The following is an 18,043-nucleotide window of genomic DNA, read 5'->3' as shown; positions in this document are numbered from 1 at the left end:
AAAAAAAAAAAAAAAGAAAAGAAAAAAAGCTTATTTACCCTGGGATGGGTCCTTTTCCTTTTTTTACACTTATATTCTTGTAACAGTTTTATTACTTAAATAGCTAATACTTACTGCAGAATATTTACACCGAAAGTATGACGAAGGGTGCGTGAGAGTCATGGAAGCAAGGCTTTCCACTCGACAGACGCAGGCACTGCTCTAAGGTCTGCTTATTCCTAGCTCACTTATCCTCACATCAGTCCTATGATACAGGTACCATTATGATCATGCCTGTTTTACAGTTGAGGAAGCTTACCCAGAGAGGTGCCATTACATGCCCCAACAGCTAATAAGTGATAGAACTGGGACTAAACCCAGTGTCTGCTCTTTAAGGCACATCCCTACAGTGACGAGTAAGTCATTTTCACACTTTTGTCCCCACCTATCCATTTCCCTCCCTAAAGATGACATCTCAGCCTGGGTACGGTGGCTCACGCCTGTAATCCCAGCACTTTGGGAGGCCAAGGCGGGTGGATCACAAGGTCAGGAGATCGAGACCATCCTGGCTAACACAGTGAAACCCTGTCTCTAAAAAAAAAGACAGCATCTCTTGCCAATTTCTTCTTTGTCCTTCCAGAGAGGCAATGCCTATGTAAACTTATATGTGTCTTCGTTTTTTTTTTCCACCTAGAAGCGCACCATAAAGATACTGTCCTGAACTTTGTCTTTTCTCGATAAGGTATCTGGTATCTCGGCTGATATGTTAGCTGGTACCTTGATAAGCTATCTGGTATAGTGACTCACACCTGTAATCCCAGAAAGCCAATCCTTGGGGAGGCCAAGGCAGGTGGATCACCCGAGGTCAGGGGTTCAAGAACAGCCTGGCCAACATGATGAAACCCCATCTCTTCTAAAAAGACAAAAATTAGGCCGGGCGCGGTGGCTCACGCCTGTAATCCCAGCACTTTGAGAGGCCGAGGCAGGTGGATCACGAGGTCAAGAGATCGAGACCATCCTGGTCAACATGGTGAAACCCCGTCTCTACTAAAAAAAATACAAAAAATCAGCTGGGCATGGTGGCACGTGCCTGTAATCCCAGCTACTCAGGAGGCTGAGGCAGGAGAATTGCCTGAACCCAGGAGGTGGAGGTTGCGGTGAGCCGAGATCGCGCCATTGCACTCCAGCCTGGGTAACAAGAGCGAAACTCCGTCTCAAAAAAAAAAAAAAAATACAAAAATTAGCTGGCATGGTGGCACATGCCTGTAATCCCAGCTACTTGGGAGACTGAGCCAGGACAATCACTTGAACCCGGCAGGCAGCGGTTGCAGAGAGCCAAGATCACGCCACTGCATTCCTGCCTGGGCAACAGAGTAAGACTCCGTCTCAAGGAAAAAAAAAGATGTCTGGTATCTTATCTCAGTAAGATATCTACTCCTTCATACAACTACGTAGTATTCACTGAATGGATGTGCCATGAGTTAACTGAGGAACACATCTGTTGTCACCAGTCACTTGATTTGACAGTGCCTAATTTCTTTGTCTATACATCCTTTCACACATGTATTTAATATGTCTGTAGATAAATTACTGCCCTCATTCGTTTTTTGTTTTTTTTTTTTTTTTGAGATAGAGTCTTGCTCTGTCACTAGACTGGAGTGCAGTGGCATGATCTCGGCTCACTGCAACCTCCACCTCCTGGGTTCAAGGGATTCCCCTGCCTCAGTCTCCCGAAAGTAGCTGAGACTACAGGCTTGCCACCATGCCCAGCTAATGTTTGTTTTGTTTTTTTTTTAAAGATGGGGGTTTCACCATGTTGGTCAGGCTGGTCTTGAACTCCTGACCTCAGGTGATCCACCCGCCTTGGCCTCCAAAGTGCTTGGATTACAGGTGTGAGCAACCACGCCCGGCCCATAATTTTTGTATTTTTAGTAGAGACAGGGTTTCACCATATTGTCCAGGATGGTCTCAATCTTTTGACCATGTGATCCGCCCACCCCAGCCTCCCAAAGTGCTGGGATTACAAGCATTTCAGCCACCACGCCTGGCCTGCCCTCATTCTTTAAATGCACTATTAGACTCCCAGGTAAAACTGTAACATGCCTGCCAGACATTTCCTCTCAGCATGCTTGCTGTCTCCATTGCTTGAAGGGCAGTAGAAAAAAGGTGAGAAGCTGGAAAACGAAAGTCCTGAGTGCCATGTCCACACTGCACCTACATCCAACTCCAGGATTTTGAGCAAGATGAGATGCCTGCCTTCTTCCCTGAGCGCTATGAAGATTCAATGAGATTATACTCTTAGGTAGAGAAGTGTAAGTTGCTAATGGATGGTAGGAAAGTTGTTATATTCTAGTAGGGAGTATTTTCTAGTTGCTATATTCTAGATGATTCTGGGAATAACTAAACCTTATATTACGAGTCTGCTCTACACCTTTAGTAAGGTTTCTCTCAGGGCCCTTGGGACTGAATAAATGTATTATTTTTATTTTTTTAATTTTTGTCTTTTTGAGATAGAGTCTCTCTCTGTCACCCAGGCTGGAGTGCAGTGGTGTGATCTCAGCTTACTGAACTGCAACCTCCACCTCCTGGGTTCGAGTGATTCTCCTGCCTCAGCCTCACGAGTAGCTGGGACTACAGGAGTGCACCACCATGCCCAGCTAATTTTTGTATTTTTAGTAGAGACGAGGTTTCACCATGTTAGCCAGACTGCTCTTTAACTCCTGACCTCAACTGAACCACCTGCCTCGGCCTTCCAAAGTGCTAGAATTACAGGTGTGACCCACTGCACTGGCCTGAATAGATGTATTTTAGAGAATATGGTAAGTAATAAATTTGCAACTAACCACAGAGTAGCTGATAAATATACATGAAGCTAATCAGAGTATCAAAAGAACACAAGCTTGCTATTGTAGTACTTTTTACCATTTACATTTATGTATTTGATTCTTTTTTTTTCTTTTTTTTTTTTTTTTTTTGATACAGAGTCTTGCTCTGTCGCCAGGCACCAGGCTGCAGTGCAGTGACGCAGTCTCGGCTCACTGCAACCTCCACCTTCTGGGTTCAAGCAATTCTCCTGCATCAGCCTCCCGGGTAGCTGGTACTACAGGCGTGCACCACCATGCCCAGCTAATTTTTGTATTTGAAAAGAGTCGGGGCTTTCACCATGTTGGCCAGGATGTTCTCCATCTCTTGATATCCTGATCTGCCGGCCTCAGCCTCCCAAAGTGCTGGGATTACAGGCGTATGCCACCATGCCCGGCTAAGTATTTGATTCTTTAGTTTTATCTGTCTGCTTATTAGGATGTTGGAGACTCAGGGCAGGCACCATGCATATCTTATTCACTATCTTAGCCCTGGGGCCAGAACAGTCCCTGGCAGATGGCAGACCCTCCAACAATTGTTCAGTGAGTGAATTAAGCTAAGACCAAAGTTCTAATGCCAATCCTGCCCAGTAACAACACGAACGTGGGCACACACTTCCGGGTGGTTTTCAACCCTCTTTACAGGCTGCTGTGAGAGCCAATGACTGGATGCAGTGCTTCCCCCACAGGAGGCATAGCTGTACCGTTGGTAACAGCAGAAAACGTTAGGTGGTATGTGGGTGAATTTTTATATTTATAGTCATATTTGTTTTAATATACATTATGCCAGGCGTGGTGGCTCACGCCTGTAATCCCAGCACTTTGGGAGGCTGAGGCGGATGGATCACCTGAGGTCAGGAGTTCGAGACCAACCTGACCAATATGGAGAAACCCCATCTCTACCATTTGAACCTAGGAGGCGGAGGTTGTGGTGAGCCGAGATCACATCATTGCACTCCAACCTGGGCAAGAAGAGTGAAACTCCATCTCAAAAAATATATATATACGTTATATATAACTTGCCATTAAACCCATGCATTCACAGATATTACTGTTTAGGATGAGGATAAGTAAATAGTTAAGTTAATAAAGTGAATCAATTTAAAGAAAAATATGTACTTAATGTGAAACAAAGAAATGGCAAAAATAGTGATGATGAAAACATCTGAAAAAGGCTGAGTTAGTATATCTAAAAGGGTTCTAAGTGGCCACCTAGCCCAATCTCCCCATTTGATGGATGAGGAAAACTGAGGCCCAGGAGCTATGACTTGCTTCAAGTAAACCGTGAGCTCTTGGTCACCAAGGAAAAAGAGAAGGGGTTTAGGCATAGTGTTGGAGTATCTACCTGCTCCTTCTGTGATGGCCTCAGTAAGTAAGAACTGCCTGCTCGGGCTAACCTGTGATGTTAGCCTAGGTGTATCCGGGACAGCATTTCTCCCTCCCTCCAGTCCCATACCATCCTGAGATGCTCCCCCTAGATGCCTGTAGTGAATTAGTGTTGTGTCTTCCGTGAAATCCCTCCACCCATTTTCAAAAGCTGCATCTGTTCTCATTTGTATTACTAAAATAATGTTGTATCCACCCCAATATAAAATTACATTATGGAATATGATTTTTTTCTAGTATATCCCCTTTATCTAGAAATTTTATTAGACCCCACCCATATGCTTACGAATTACTGGTATAGTCAAAAATGCAAGAGGCAGAAGAAAGCAACAGCAGCAGCCCTGTCCTCCTCCTAGGTCAAGGCCATCTCCCCAAATGCTGGCCATTTCCTGTTACTAACAAGAGAGAGACAGGACAGATCGGTGTGCGCTCTGGTTCTGTCACAGGACTCCAGAAATGATAGTAACAGACCACGACCATACCCCACTCCCCATGACCCCAGCAAGGGCAAACCCAGAAAGGGCAGCGGGAATGTTAATGGCAGAGCCCCGTCTTCCACCTGGCCTTGGGGCTAAGGACACAACCTGCCTCTATGCCTGAAATGCATCTCTGCACCAGGAATGTTCTTTCCCATCCCATACCCAGCCCAAATATCGTCTTTAGAAACTTCTCCTCCACACCATCCACCAGCCAGGCCATCACGCCCACCACCAACCCATGCACATTTTCTCCCTGTTTCCTAAAGCTTCTTGAACATGCGATACTGCCCACTAGACTAGCTGGTCAGCTTCCTGTGGGCAGGGACTATATCCAATTGACCTATGCCCCCAGTGCCCTGTACCGAGTCACGGGGGCTGGATGCTGTTTGTGGAATGACCAAGTGAAGGAGAGAAACCATGTGGGGTGTTTTCTGGGGCTGAGCTAGGCCCACCTTTGCCCTTTAATCCCCTGAGTCCCAAAGGTGCTTTTTCAAGCCGGGAGAGGTTAGAGCAAAGCTTCCGCTCTTCAAGCCTTCCAAAACTTTCTTTGGCTTCCTCTTGCCTGAGTCAGCCCCTCCTGCTTTAGTATGACACTGACCCAGATAAAATGCAGAACCAGCAGTAAGTAGCAAGGAGCAAGGACCCCGGACCCTGGGTGGGCCTTCCCACCACCCTTGTGATAGTAGGGAGAGGGGCAAGAAGAGGCTTTCAGGGGTGAGGGGACATGCCTCCGACTAGGTCAGGACCTTGTCTCAGCCTGACCCCTCCCTAGGAGAGTCACTCTGTGCTTAGGGGTATTCCCATTGTGCTCAGGAGAGTAAGAAAGGGCATGCGCTCTCCCAGACCCTCGGGATGGGAGCTTGGTGTCTTTTTAAAGAAAAAAATTAGCCAGGCGCGGTGGCTCAAGCCTGTAATCCCAGCACTTTGGGAGGCCGAGGCGGGTGGATCACGAGGTCAAGAGATCGAGACCGTCCTGGTCAACATGGTGAAACCCCGTCTCTACTAAAAATACAAAAAATTAGCTGGGCATGGTGGTGCGTGCCTGTAATCCCAGCTACTCAGGAGGCTGAGGCAGGAGAATTGCCTGAACCCAGGAGGCGGAGGTTGCGGTGAGCCGAGATCGTGCCATTGCACTGCAGCCTGGGTAACAAGAGTGAAACTCCGTCTCAAAAAAAAAAAAAAAATTAGACTTAGTTTTCAATTATTATGTAAATAATTGATACACATTGTTAAGTAAAAATGATAAGAGGCCATGATTTTTGGACTAAAGTTCTGCACCAGACCCCAGCAGACCAGCCTAAAAATCAGAATGGAGTCACCTATGCTAAAGTTTCATGTCACCAAACCTAAATTAAGTTATCTGACCCTCAGAGAAATCAGGAGAGAGAGAGAGAGAACACCCAATTTCCCAAACAGGTCCTTTGAAGCTTTCAGTCCCTCAATCATGAATAAGTTACCTCTGCCTTAATCCTTACAGGCAAAAAGGTAGCCTGAAGGAAATTGATATTAACTACTCAGTTATTTTTCTATTATTCTATTATGGCCCCACCTTATGAGAAAAGTAACTTGGAAAGGACTAACACACTCTCTTCTTAGCTTCCACTTACTGTAGGCCCTCTCTATGAATGTGAATCAGCGCACTGGAACACTGATTCTATTTTACGGACTGAAGTATTGCCCAATTCTAGAATTACAATAAAGCCAACTGAGTCTTTAAATTGGCTATAATTCTACCTTTGGCAATACGTTAAAAAAAATTATCATAATGCTATAGAAGAACATGAGATATACAATAAAAGATACCTCCACCCTCTGGAATCTACCATTCACAATCGTTTATCTGGTGGTTTCCACTTTTTTTTTTTTTTTTAAAGACGAGGTTTCACCATGTTGGTCAGGCTGGTCTTGAACTCCCGACCTCAGGTGATCTGCCCGCCTTGGCCTCCAAAGTGCATGGATTACAGGTGTGAGCCACCACACTCAGCCGGTTTCCACTTTTTAAAAATGGTCTGTAGCCCGGGCATGGAGGCTCACTCCTGTAAACCTAGCACTTTGGGAGGCCATGGTAGGCGGATTCCCTGTGCTCAGGAGTTTGAGACCAGCCTGGGTAACAGGGTGAAACCCTGTCTCTACTAAAATACAAAAGAAATTAGCCAGGTGTGGCAGCATGTGCCTGTAGTCCCAGCTACTGGAGAGACTGAGGCAAGAGAATTGCTTGAATCCAGGAGGTGGAGGCTGCAGTGAGCCAAGATCGTGCCACTGCACTCCAGACTGGGCAACAGAGCAAGACTTCGTCTCTAATAATAATAATAATGGTCTGTAGGCCAGGAACGGTGTCTCACGCCTGTAATTCCAGCACTTTGGGAGGCCACGGTGAAACCCTATGTCTACTAAAAATACAAAAATTAGCCTGGTGTGGTGGCGTGGGCTTATAGTCCCAGCTACTCGGGAGGCTGAGGCAGGAGAATCGCTTGAGCCTGGGAGGTGGAGATTGCAGTGAATCGAGATCATGCCACCACACTCTAGAGCCTGGGCAATAGAGTGAGACTCAGTCTCAAAAAAATAAAAGAAAATAGGCCTGTATTCTTTTTATTCATCATCTTCAGTAAGACCTCTCCATTCCTGGCCATAAAGATGAGGACATTATGGCACATATTTACCCTTTCTCCTTCCCAGCCACAACTTCTAATTTTTCTTACATTATTATTTTTATGTCATTTAAAAAAGGGTATCACATTTACACACTGCTCTGTAATCATGTAGTCATAAGGCTTCCTCTGCTGGGAGTTGATTTAAAAAGTTAAAAACTAGTAAACAGCATTTACAGATGGATGGTGAAGTGAACATTATTCCCTATGGAAACAAGTAGTGTGTGATCCGACCTGGGTCATTAAAACTTTACCACTAGAAGGAAAATTTAAGGTTCCAGTCATTCTTTCCCTCCCCACAGCTTTTTCATTTCTTCCTGGTCACTTCATTTTCTCTTGAGAAGTAAAACTAAAATCCTAAGCCCCATGACAGACTGAATGGATGTCCTCTTGGCCAAGGAGAACCCCGGCTGGCATCTGGAGGTAGGGTGCCCCTCCTTAGACCCCCTCCCTCCCCAGCTGCTATTAGGCATTTTTTCCTAAAGTCTAAACAGAAACCAGCCCGTCGGAAACCCTGGCTCCACCGCTGATTTCCACCAACTGCCCCTCCCTTTTGCCTTTCCACCACAACAACCAACATGCATTCCTTCCTGATAAGAGGCCACCCACCACTGAATGGTTCTGGCCAGTTTACAAAAGATGTGCAGGGAAGGTTTTTGTGTCTTCCGCTTCGCCTTTTGACATCAGAGGCCCAAAACCTCCACCATCAGATCATGCTAAGAACACCATTTTTTGTACATGGGACCCATGAAGGGGCATAAAGCTAAGTTGTGCATGCCCACATTTCTCCTTTCATAAATATTCATGACCCCTCTTACAGCTTATTAAATATGTATATTTGGCCACCTGCTCAGCGTAAATTCCTGTTTCCTGTGCCCTTCCCTCGAAGTGCATGTTTTCAGCTACTGGCTGGAATGGCCACCTGCAGCATGCTACCCTTTACGTGAAATAAAGCTCTCCTTTCCAAATTTATGAACCTCATCATTCTTCACTTGACAGTCTTAACCTATGTCCTCATTTTTAGATTCCAAATCCAACAGCAAGTTCTGCCAGTTCTATCTCTAAACTGTATCGTGAATCTGCCCATTTTTTTTCTGCTACCGTTTTGATTTATCATTCCTGACCTGAACTTGGAATTCTGAGATCAAGCAAGGTGCTGGCAGGTAGGGTCGGTATCTTCAGAGGCCTCTTTCCATTTTTTTTTTTTTTTTTTTTAAAGACAGCGTTTCACCATATTGGTTGGGCTGGTCTTAAACTCCCGACCTCAGGTGATCCACCCGCCTTGGCCTCCAAAGTGCTTGGATTACAGGCGTGAGCCACCATGCCCGACCTTTTTTTTTTCTTTTTTTCTCCCTGTGTGTTCACATGGTCTTACCTCTGTGTGTGTCTGTGTCTGTGTGCTAATCTCCTCTTATGAGGACACCAATCATGTTGAGTTAGGGCCCAACCTCATGACTTTTTTTTTTTTTTTTGATGGAGTCTCTCTATCACCCAGGCTGGAGTGCAGTGGCACGATTTCAGCTCACTGCAACCTCTGCCTCCTGAGTTCAAGTGATTCTCCTACCTCAGCCTCCCAAGTCACTGGGACTACAGACATACGCCACCACACCCAGCTAATTTTTATATTTTTAGTAGAGACTAAATATTTATTTTTTTCTTTTTTTTTTTCTCTCTTTTTATTGTGTTTTTTGGTTTTTCTTTTTTTATGTCCTTCTCATATGCAAAATATATTCAGCCCAGCCCTATTTATTATCTTTTATTCCATAATTTTACTGTACGTTTTCTATGTTTAGATACAAGTACTGACCATTGCATTAGGGTTGCCTACAGTATTCGGGACAGTAACGTGCCATACAGGTTTGGAGCCTAGGAGCAACAGGCTATACCAGGTAGCCTGGGTGTGGAGTAGGCTCTACCATCCAGGTTTGTGCAAGTACTCTCTGATGTCCGCACAACAAAATTGCCTAACGACACATTTCTCAGAATCTGTACACACTGTTAAGTGATACATTACTGTATTTGAAAACAGAAAAAGGGGGATTGGGTACTAGCCCAGGTAGAGAGATTGTCAAAAGTGAGAGCACATAAGAATTTGTAAGTTGGCTGGGCGCAGTGGCGTGTGCCTGTGGTCCCAGCTACTCGGGAGGCTGAGGTGGGAGGATCGCTTGAGCCCAGGAGTTCTGGGCTGTAGTGTGCTATGCCAATCGGATATCCGCACTAAGTTCGGCGTCAGTATGGTGACCTCCTGGGAGTGGGGGACCACCAGGTTGCCTAAGGAGGGGTGAACCAGCCCAGGTCGGAAACAGAACAGGTCAACATTCCCATGCTGATCAGTAGTGGGATCGCACCTGAGAATAGCCACTGCACTCCAGCCTGGGCAACATAGCGAGACCCCATCTCTAAAAAAAAAAAAAAAAGATTTGTAAGTTGTTGGGGCTTAGAAACCGATAACCCAAAAGAGCCCAGGTGGAGAGATTGACAAAAGTGAGAGCATGTAAGAATTTGTAAGTTGTTGGGGCTCAGAAACTGATACCCCAAAATATGGTGCTTTGACATACTGAAGAAAAGAACACTCAAGATCTCTCTGACCTTCTCCCTCACCCCATGTTTCCCAAAGAAGTTGCAGGGTTTTTTTTTGGTTTTTTTTGTTTTTTGTTTTTTGTTTTTGAGTCAGAGTCTCGCTCTGTTGCCAGGCTGGAGTGCAGTGGTGCCATGTTGGCTCACTGCAACCTCTACCTCCCAGGTTCAAGCAATTCCCCTGCCTCAGCCTACCAAGTAACTGGCACTACAGGCGTGCCACCACACCTGGCTAAATTTTGTATTTTTAGTAGACACGGGGTTTCACCATGTTGATCAGGATGGTCTCAATCTCTTGACCTGGTGATCCTCCCACCTTGGCCTCGCAAAGTGCTGGGATTACAGGTGTGAGCCACTTCGACCAGCCAGTATCTTTATCTGCTTAAGATCCAGACACACTAAGGCACATTGAGGACAACTGTTTTTTCTTTCCTTTTCTGTAAAATCAAGAGTGTAGCCACACTTGAATAGACCTTTTCACAAGATAACGTACACGTTAATATCTGTTCCCTGATACATCCATTCTCCCTAACAATACCCTCAGCAGAATTCCTCTTCCCCCACTCCCATAGCCTGTTCTGCTAGGATGACATATACACTTCTGCACCACCTTTCAGGGTGAGCAATCGCTCAGTGATTCTCCCTGCGAATACACAATAAATACATTTGTATGCCTTTTTCCCCATTAATCTGCTTTTTGCAAGTTCATATTTCAGTGAAACTTCAGGAGGCCAAGGGGAAAGCTTTCCCTTTACCCATATAAAGGCAAGGCAGGGGTTTTTAATTTTATTCTGCACACAATGGGAACCATTAGAGGGTTTGGATGAGCAGATGGGTGGTGGAGAGTTTTTGTTTTTCAAAAGGGTGGTGGTATGGGCTGACATGTATTCCCCCAAAGTTCATATGTTAAAGTCCTAATGCCCAGTATCTCAGAATGTGACCGTATTTGGACATAGGTCGTTAAAGAGGTAATAAGTTAAAATGAGGTCATGAGGACCAGGCGCAGTGGCTCATTCCTGTAATCACAGCACTTTGGGAGGCCAAGGCGGGTGGATCATCTGAAGTCAGGAGTTCGATACCAGCCTGGCCAACATGGCGAAACTCCGTATCTACTAAAATTATAAAAAATTATCTGGGTATGGTGGTGGGTGCCTGTAATCCCAGTTACTCAGAAGTCTGAGGCAGGAGAATCACTTGAACCCAGGAGGCAGAGGTTGGAGCGAGCCAAGATCTCGCCACTGCACTCCAGCCTAGGCGACAGAGTGAGACTCTGACTCAAAACAACAATTAAAAAAAAAAAAAAAAGATAAAAAAAATACGGCCTGGCATTGTGGTTCATGCCTGCAATCCCAGCACTTCGGGAAGCTGAGGCGGGCAGATCACCAGGTCATGAGCTTGAGACCATCCTGGCCAATGGTGAAACCCTGTCTCTATTAAAAATACAAAAATTACGGCTGGGCATGGTGGCTCATGCCTATAATCCAAGCACTTTGGAGGCCAAGGCGGGCAGATCACCTGAGGTCGGGAGTTCAAGACCAGCCTGACCAACACGGTGAAACCCCGTCTTAAAAAAAAAGAATACAAAAATTAGCTGGGCATGGTGGGGAGTGCCTGTAGTCCCAGCTACTCAGGAGACCGAGGCAGGAGAATCACTTAGACTAGGGAGTCACAGGTTGCAGGGGGCCGAGATCTCGCCATTGAACTTCAGCCTGGAGACAGATCAAGACTCTGTCTCAAATAATAATTATAAATAATAATAAAAAAATTAGAACACCTGTACAGGGCCTTTCCGTGAATGGAGCTTGCAAAACTGGAAGTTTCTGAGTGAATCAGTGAGTGTGTGGCGAGTGAATGTGAAGGCCTAGGATTTTACTGTACATTGCTATAAACTTTAAACATTGTACACTTAGGCTATGCCTGTAATCCCAGAAGAGGCAGGAGGATTGCTTGAGCCTAGGAGTTCAAGATCAACCTGGGAAAACAGTGAGATTCCCATCTCTACAAAAATAGACATAAAAATTAAAATGTTCTTTCTTCAGTAATAAATTATCCTTAGCTTACTATAACATTTTTAATTTATAAATGTTTTAATTTTTTAACTTTTTGGCTCTTTTATAACACTCGTTTAAAACAAGATAGCGTACAGATGTACAAGAACATTTTTATAACCTTATTCTAGAGCTTTTTTCCACTTTTAAAACTAAGACACAAACACATTCACCTAGTCCTACACAGGGTCAGACTCATCAAGATGTCGCTAGGCAACAGAAATTTTTCAGGTTCATGATAATCTTACAGTACCATGATCACATGGGCAGTTCATCATTGACCATACTGTAAACTTAGCTCCTGCTTCATTTGCATTTGCTAGTCTCACTGCATAAAACCTTCCTGCTCATTCAATTAAGAAACAGTTTTAGGCTGGGTTCTGTGGCTCATGCCTGTAATCCCAGCACTTTCGGAGGCCAAGGCGGGCAGATCACGAGGTCAGGAGTTTGAGACCAGCCTGGCCATCATGGTGAAACCTGTCTCTGCTAAAAATACAAAATTTAGCCAGGCGTGGTGGCACACGCCTGTAATCCCAGCTACTCAGGAGGCTGAGACAGGAGAATTGATTGAACCTGGGAGGCGGAGATTGCAGTGAGCTGAGATTGTACCACTGTACTCCAGCCTGGGTAACAGAGTGAGACTCCAACTAAAAAAAAAAAAAAAGTTTTAGAGCAATACCCTGTGTCAAGCACTGCTCTACACTGAGAAAGTGGCTCAGAGCAATCTGAGGAATGTGAGGAATGCAAAATTGATTAGGCCCAGAGAGGCAAGCGCAGGAGAGATCTGTCACATTCTCTTCACCCAGGCCTGGGGGTAATTGTTTAAAGGCATTTTGTTTTCTCTTTCCCTTACTGTAATTTCAGAGTAACTGATAAATTACCCACAATATTATCACAAGTTACACAGTGTGACCCTCACCTAGTATCTTCATGTTCCTGGTGTTTAAGATACAAAGATCAATGTACAGACAATGGTAGCTTATGTTATTTTAATGAACCGTTGTAAATTCTTGGTAAGCAACTTAGGAACTGCATCCTAACTTTTTCATCTTCTTCATTTTTTAACCCACTTGTGACGGCTGCTAATGGGAGCATATATTCAGGGCAACTTGAATCCATGACTCCCAGGCTGCAGTCCTCAACCCTGGCCCAAATAGACTCTCTACTTATATTAATTTTGCTTCAGTTTCTTCCTTTAGGTCAGTAAGATGAACGGTCTTCTCAAACTAGGCTAGATGTACCTCAGGGTACAGGAAATCCTGTATAACTTACAAATTCCTATGTGCTCTCACTTTTGCCAGTCTCTTCACCTAGGCTAGTACCCATTCCCCCTGCCCCTTTTTTTTTGTTGGGGGATTGGGAAGTTCTGTACCCTGAGGTACATGTAGCACAGTTGGGAAAATCCTTCAAAGGGATCTGTGGGTCCAGATACATCAGGGGAATCCTGAATTTTTGTATACTCTTTTCTAAAATGGACTGGCCTGCAAACTCAGTTTTCCAATTCTCCTTTTACATCTCCCCTTCCACAAACAAAAGCATACCATCCTTTCCATTGCCTGTCATGGGTAGTGACTATCTGGGGCTGTGTCATGCAGGTGGTGAAAAGAACTTACCAAGACTGTTGTAGGTAAAGAAAGGCAGATGTATTAGACAAAGCAGGAAAGTACATTGCAAGGATGCAACAGGCAAATCAGTAAGACAGGAGCTGACTTCCAGGAAACAAAGGAGTGCTGGGAATTTGATAGAATGGTGCTTGGGCTGTGTTAAAGAGGACTTTGTGCAGTACGGATAACGCTGATTGCAGTGAGCTAACTTACATTTTTCTATCACCTGAGGTGTCCGATAATAGCTGGGTGCAGGAAGATTGTGAGTTATTTGCACAGGAGGACTATGTATCCTGAACCATAAAGAAAGGTAGACTTATAGCTTATCTGCTTTCTCTTTTTGCTTTCCTTCATTCCCACCAGCCGGACTCCACCTCCCTAAATCAGGACTCCACATTGCCTGGGTGTAAACTAACAGGAATTGAACAAGGGGGACTTCAAGAACATATTTTTTCCAGAGGGCATATCCTTGAGCACTAAACAAAGGGGGCTTAGCAAAATGATTGATTGTTTTTATTTCTTCCTTTACCTTGAAGATAGAGATCTATCTGCCTATCCCTTTGTCTGTCCACCAACTTGTCCATCCCTCCCTCCATTTTTCTCAGAATTTAGAAATACGGTGTCAGAGTGATGGAACCACCCAGTGGATTCTTTCTGCCTGCTGCACAAACAAAATTGACTCATGGACACTATGGCATTGGAATAAAGAAAGAGTTTAGTTGACACAAGTCTGGCCACACCACATAAGAGATAGAGTTATGGCCAGGCGTGGTGGCTCACGCTTGTACTCCAAGCACTTTGGAGGCCAAGACGGGTGGATCACCTGAGGTCGGGAGTGCAAGACCAACCTGACCAACATGGTGAAACCCCATCTTTAAAAAAAAAAAAAAAAAAAAAAGAGATGGAGTTATTACTCAAATCAACCTCTCTGAAGGCTCCTAAGTTAGAGGTTCTTCAAAGATAGTTTGCTGGGCAGTGGGGTAGGGTAGGGGCATGCCGATTGGTTGAGTTGGAGATGAAATCATAAGAAATTGAAGCTGCCTCTTGTGCTGAGTCAGTTCCTGGTTAGGGGCCACAGGACTGGCTGGTGGGTCCAGGTGGGGCCACCCAACTCAAGATACTCTACCACACTGCCTTCCTGGCAATTAAAACTACTTGAGACTGTCGCCTTTTTTGGTCTATTTTGTCTCTCCACTCTAAAATGTGGCTGCCATAAGAGGGGAGATCTTGTCTGTTTTGCTTTCTTTGTGCCCTCAGAGCCTGTCTGCAAGAGTTATTGTGGAAGCCGCAAGTCTGACCTCCAGAATGACAGGTGACAATTATTTGGAATTCAAGCCCCTCTCATCCTCATAGCTTCATTACTTGCATTAGTTTTACAAGAACAGTCGATTTGGAGGAAGGGCCATTATCATTTTAACCATAAACTAAATTTTCCCCAAAGTTAGCTTGGCCCACACCCAGAAATGGGCAAAGACAGATAGCCTGTGAGGCTACAAGCAAGATGTCAAATGTCTCTTACTGTCATAATTTTGCAAAGCCCATTTCAGGAACATGTACAGTAGTCCAGCCCCCCCCCCACCCCATGTGTGGTTTAGCTACCCATTGTCAACCATATTCCGAAGATATTAAGTGGAAAATGACCAATTCATAGGTTTCAACAACCAACTCAGAAATAACCAATTCATAGGTTTTTAATTGCATGCCATTTCTTGGTAGCATGATGAAATCTCCACTGTCTCATTCTGTCTTGCCCAGGACGTGAATCCTCCCCTGGTATAACAAATCCATACTGTCTACACTCCCCATCCGTTAGTTACTTAGTAGCCTTCTGAATTACTGGATTGAGAAAACATAGTATATATATATAGGGCTTGGTACTATCCACAGTTTCAGGCACCCACTGAGGTGTTTTGGAAGGTACGTCCCATGGATAAGGAAGGACTAGTATATTAACACTTTTTTTTTTTTTAGACAGTTTCACCACATTGGTCAGGCTGGTCTCGAACTCCGAACCTCAGGTGATCCGCCCACCTTGGCCTCCCAAAGTGCTGGGATTACAGGCGTGAGCCACCGTGTCCGGCCCTATATTAACACTTTTATTTGATTTACAAAATAAAGGATAGTTCATATACTTCTACGTAAAATAATCAATTTAAAAAGAAAAAAGATAAAGGCAATTTTAAAATGGTTAAAAATTAAGTAAAATAATTTGGATTATTTGATTGGACAAAGAGGACTGGCTTTGCCAATGAAACAATATGGCAGACATTTTCCCTAAATTGGACAAGCTAAACTTGCAAATCCACAGTTTTGATGAAAATACAGTGAGAGCACTTATGAAGCATCATGCCAAAAATAATCCGTTCTCACTATTTAAAGTAGTGATAAGAGTTTTGAGATGTCAGGTTTTGTTTTTTTGTTGTTGTTGTTGTTGTTAAGATAGGGTCTCACTTCATTGCCCAGACTGGAGTGCAGGGGCAGAATCATGGCTCACTGTAGCCTTGAACTGTTGGGTTCAAGCAATCCTCCCTCCTAAGCTGCCTATACAGCTAGGACTACAGGCACTCACCACCATGCTTGGGGAATGTTTTGTATTTTTGGTAGAGACAAGGTTTCACCATTTTTCCCAGGCTGGTCTTGAACTCCTGGGCTCAAGCAATCTGCCTGCCTCAGCCTCCCAAAGTGCTAGGATTACAGACATGAGCCAATGTGTCCAGCCTGATGTCAACTTTTAAAAGCGTAAAATGGGATACAAATTATTAAAATTCTTTTATGAAGCACATAGGCAAAAAGTTCAGAGAGTGCTACTTTCTAAGTTCTGGAGTCATAGGGAAGAGTGAACAAGATAATTAAGGTCCCTGCCTTCTTAGGTCCCAGGTTTGCTGTTTATAATTTTAACTCAATATATAGACAATGAAATATTCAGTCTTTAATAAGGAAACCCTGTTATGGTTTCAACATAGATGACATGTTGTCACCTAGATGAACCTGGAGAACATTAGGTTAGCGCAATAAGCCAGGCACAGAAAGACAAATACTACATTAGCTCATGCATATGTGTAATCTAAAAAATTCGGATTCATAGAAGCAGTGCATAGAATGGTGGTTGTCAGGGCTGTGGGGCAGGAAAGATGGGAGATGCTGCTCAAAGCTACAAAGTTTCAGTTAGGCAGGATTAGTAAATACTGGAGACATAATGTATGTTGTATACTTGCAGTTTTTTTTTGTTGTTGTTGTTTGTTTGTTTTTTTAAATAGAGACAGGATCTCACTCTGTCACCCAGGCAGAAATACAGTGGCATAATCATGGCTCACTGCAGCCTCAAATTCTTGGGCTCAAGTGATCCTCCCACCTCAGCCTCCCACATATTTGGGACTAGAGGCACACGCCACCATGCCCAGCTGTTTTTCCATTTTTTTTGTAGAGATGAGGTCTTAACTGTTTCCCAGGCTGAGGATAGATCTTAAATGTTCACACCACACACAAACACACACACACACACACACACACACACACACGCACACACACGCGCGCATGCGCGCGCAAATAATAACTATATGAGATGATGGTAATGTTAATTATCTTGATTGTGGTAATCATTTCGGAATGTACACATATATCAAAACATTATGTTGTACATCGTTATTACATACAATATTTGTCAATTATACCTCAATAAAACTGGAAAAATAAATAAGATTTTAACTCAAATGTCACTTGTTTAAAGGTACTTTCTCTGACACAAGTCACTCTATCACACTGCCTTCCTGGCAATTTAAACTACCTGAGATTATTACCTTTTTTGGTCTATTTTATCACTGCACTCTAAAATGTAGCTGCCATGAGAGGGGAGATCTTGTCTGTTTTGTTTTCTCTGTGCCCTCAGGGCCTAGAATAGTGTCTGGCATTTTAAAGTACACAATAAATGTTTGTTGCACAAATGAATGGATTGGTTAGTTTTGTGCCCATTTCACAGAGGGACAAAGTGAGGCCTCTGAGAGCCAGAAGCTCTAGGTTAGTGCCTGTCCAAGTCAATCCAAGCACAGAGCAGCTATGATTCGTTTCTGCTCAATTACTCTCCCCTTACCCAAATGTCCCTGGGCTGCAGCTTGTCCTCTGGCCGACATCCCCGCGGGTTCTCCTCGTAGTGTTTCCTGGATCCCACCAGGAGGCAGCAGAGGTGGCAGCACCTAGTCCGACGTGACAGCGGACCAGAGGGGGTTTCCGCTTCCGGGAGAGGCTGACCTTTTCCGCTTCCGTCCACTTGGCGAGTGAGACGCTGACGGGATGGAAGGAGTGGTGGCTCAGTGCTCCGAGCGGCTGCTGCAGCAGGTTTGGCCGCAGGAGACCGGCGGGAAGCCCTGGAAGAGATGGAGCAGGCTCTGGCTCCTGCCCGAACGGTGTCGAGGGAGGGACCGCTAGGCGAGGACCATCCTGGTCCTTTCTGAGGCGGGCGGTAGG

General features: G+C 44.6%; 1 protein-coding gene and 1 long non-coding RNA gene across 2 annotated transcripts in view; one reads left to right on the top strand and one right to left on the bottom strand.

The window, feature by feature from the left end:
- LOC116533081 overlaps nt 1-17,835 on the bottom strand; it is a 23,381-nt gene extending 5,546 nt beyond the window's left edge. The window contains exon 1 of the long non-coding RNA XR_004261076.1: nt 17,670-17,835. This is a non-coding gene — a long non-coding RNA (uncharacterized LOC116533081). The remainder of the gene's footprint in view (nt 1-17,669) is intronic.
- RARS1 (arginyl-tRNA synthetase 1) overlaps nt 17,819-18,043 on the top strand; it is a 35,034-nt gene continuing 34,809 nt past the window's right edge. The window contains exon 1 of the mRNA XM_032252702.1: nt 17,819-17,914. Within this exon, the coding sequence (XP_032108593.1) occupies nt 17,870-17,914 (45 nt within the window). The 5' untranslated portion in view covers nt 17,819-17,869. The remainder of the gene's footprint in view (nt 17,915-18,043) is intronic.

This window comes from Sapajus apella, unplaced genomic scaffold (genome assembly GCF_009761245.1).
Source record: "Sapajus apella isolate SASKATOON/1434 unplaced genomic scaffold, GSC_monkey_1.0 scaffold79, whole genome shotgun sequence".
NCBI classification, from domain to species: domain Eukaryota; kingdom Metazoa; phylum Chordata; class Mammalia; order Primates; family Cebidae; genus Sapajus; species Sapajus apella.
The sequence above is the reverse complement of the archived record's forward strand: the minus strand, read 5'-3'. Positions and strand labels throughout refer to the sequence as shown.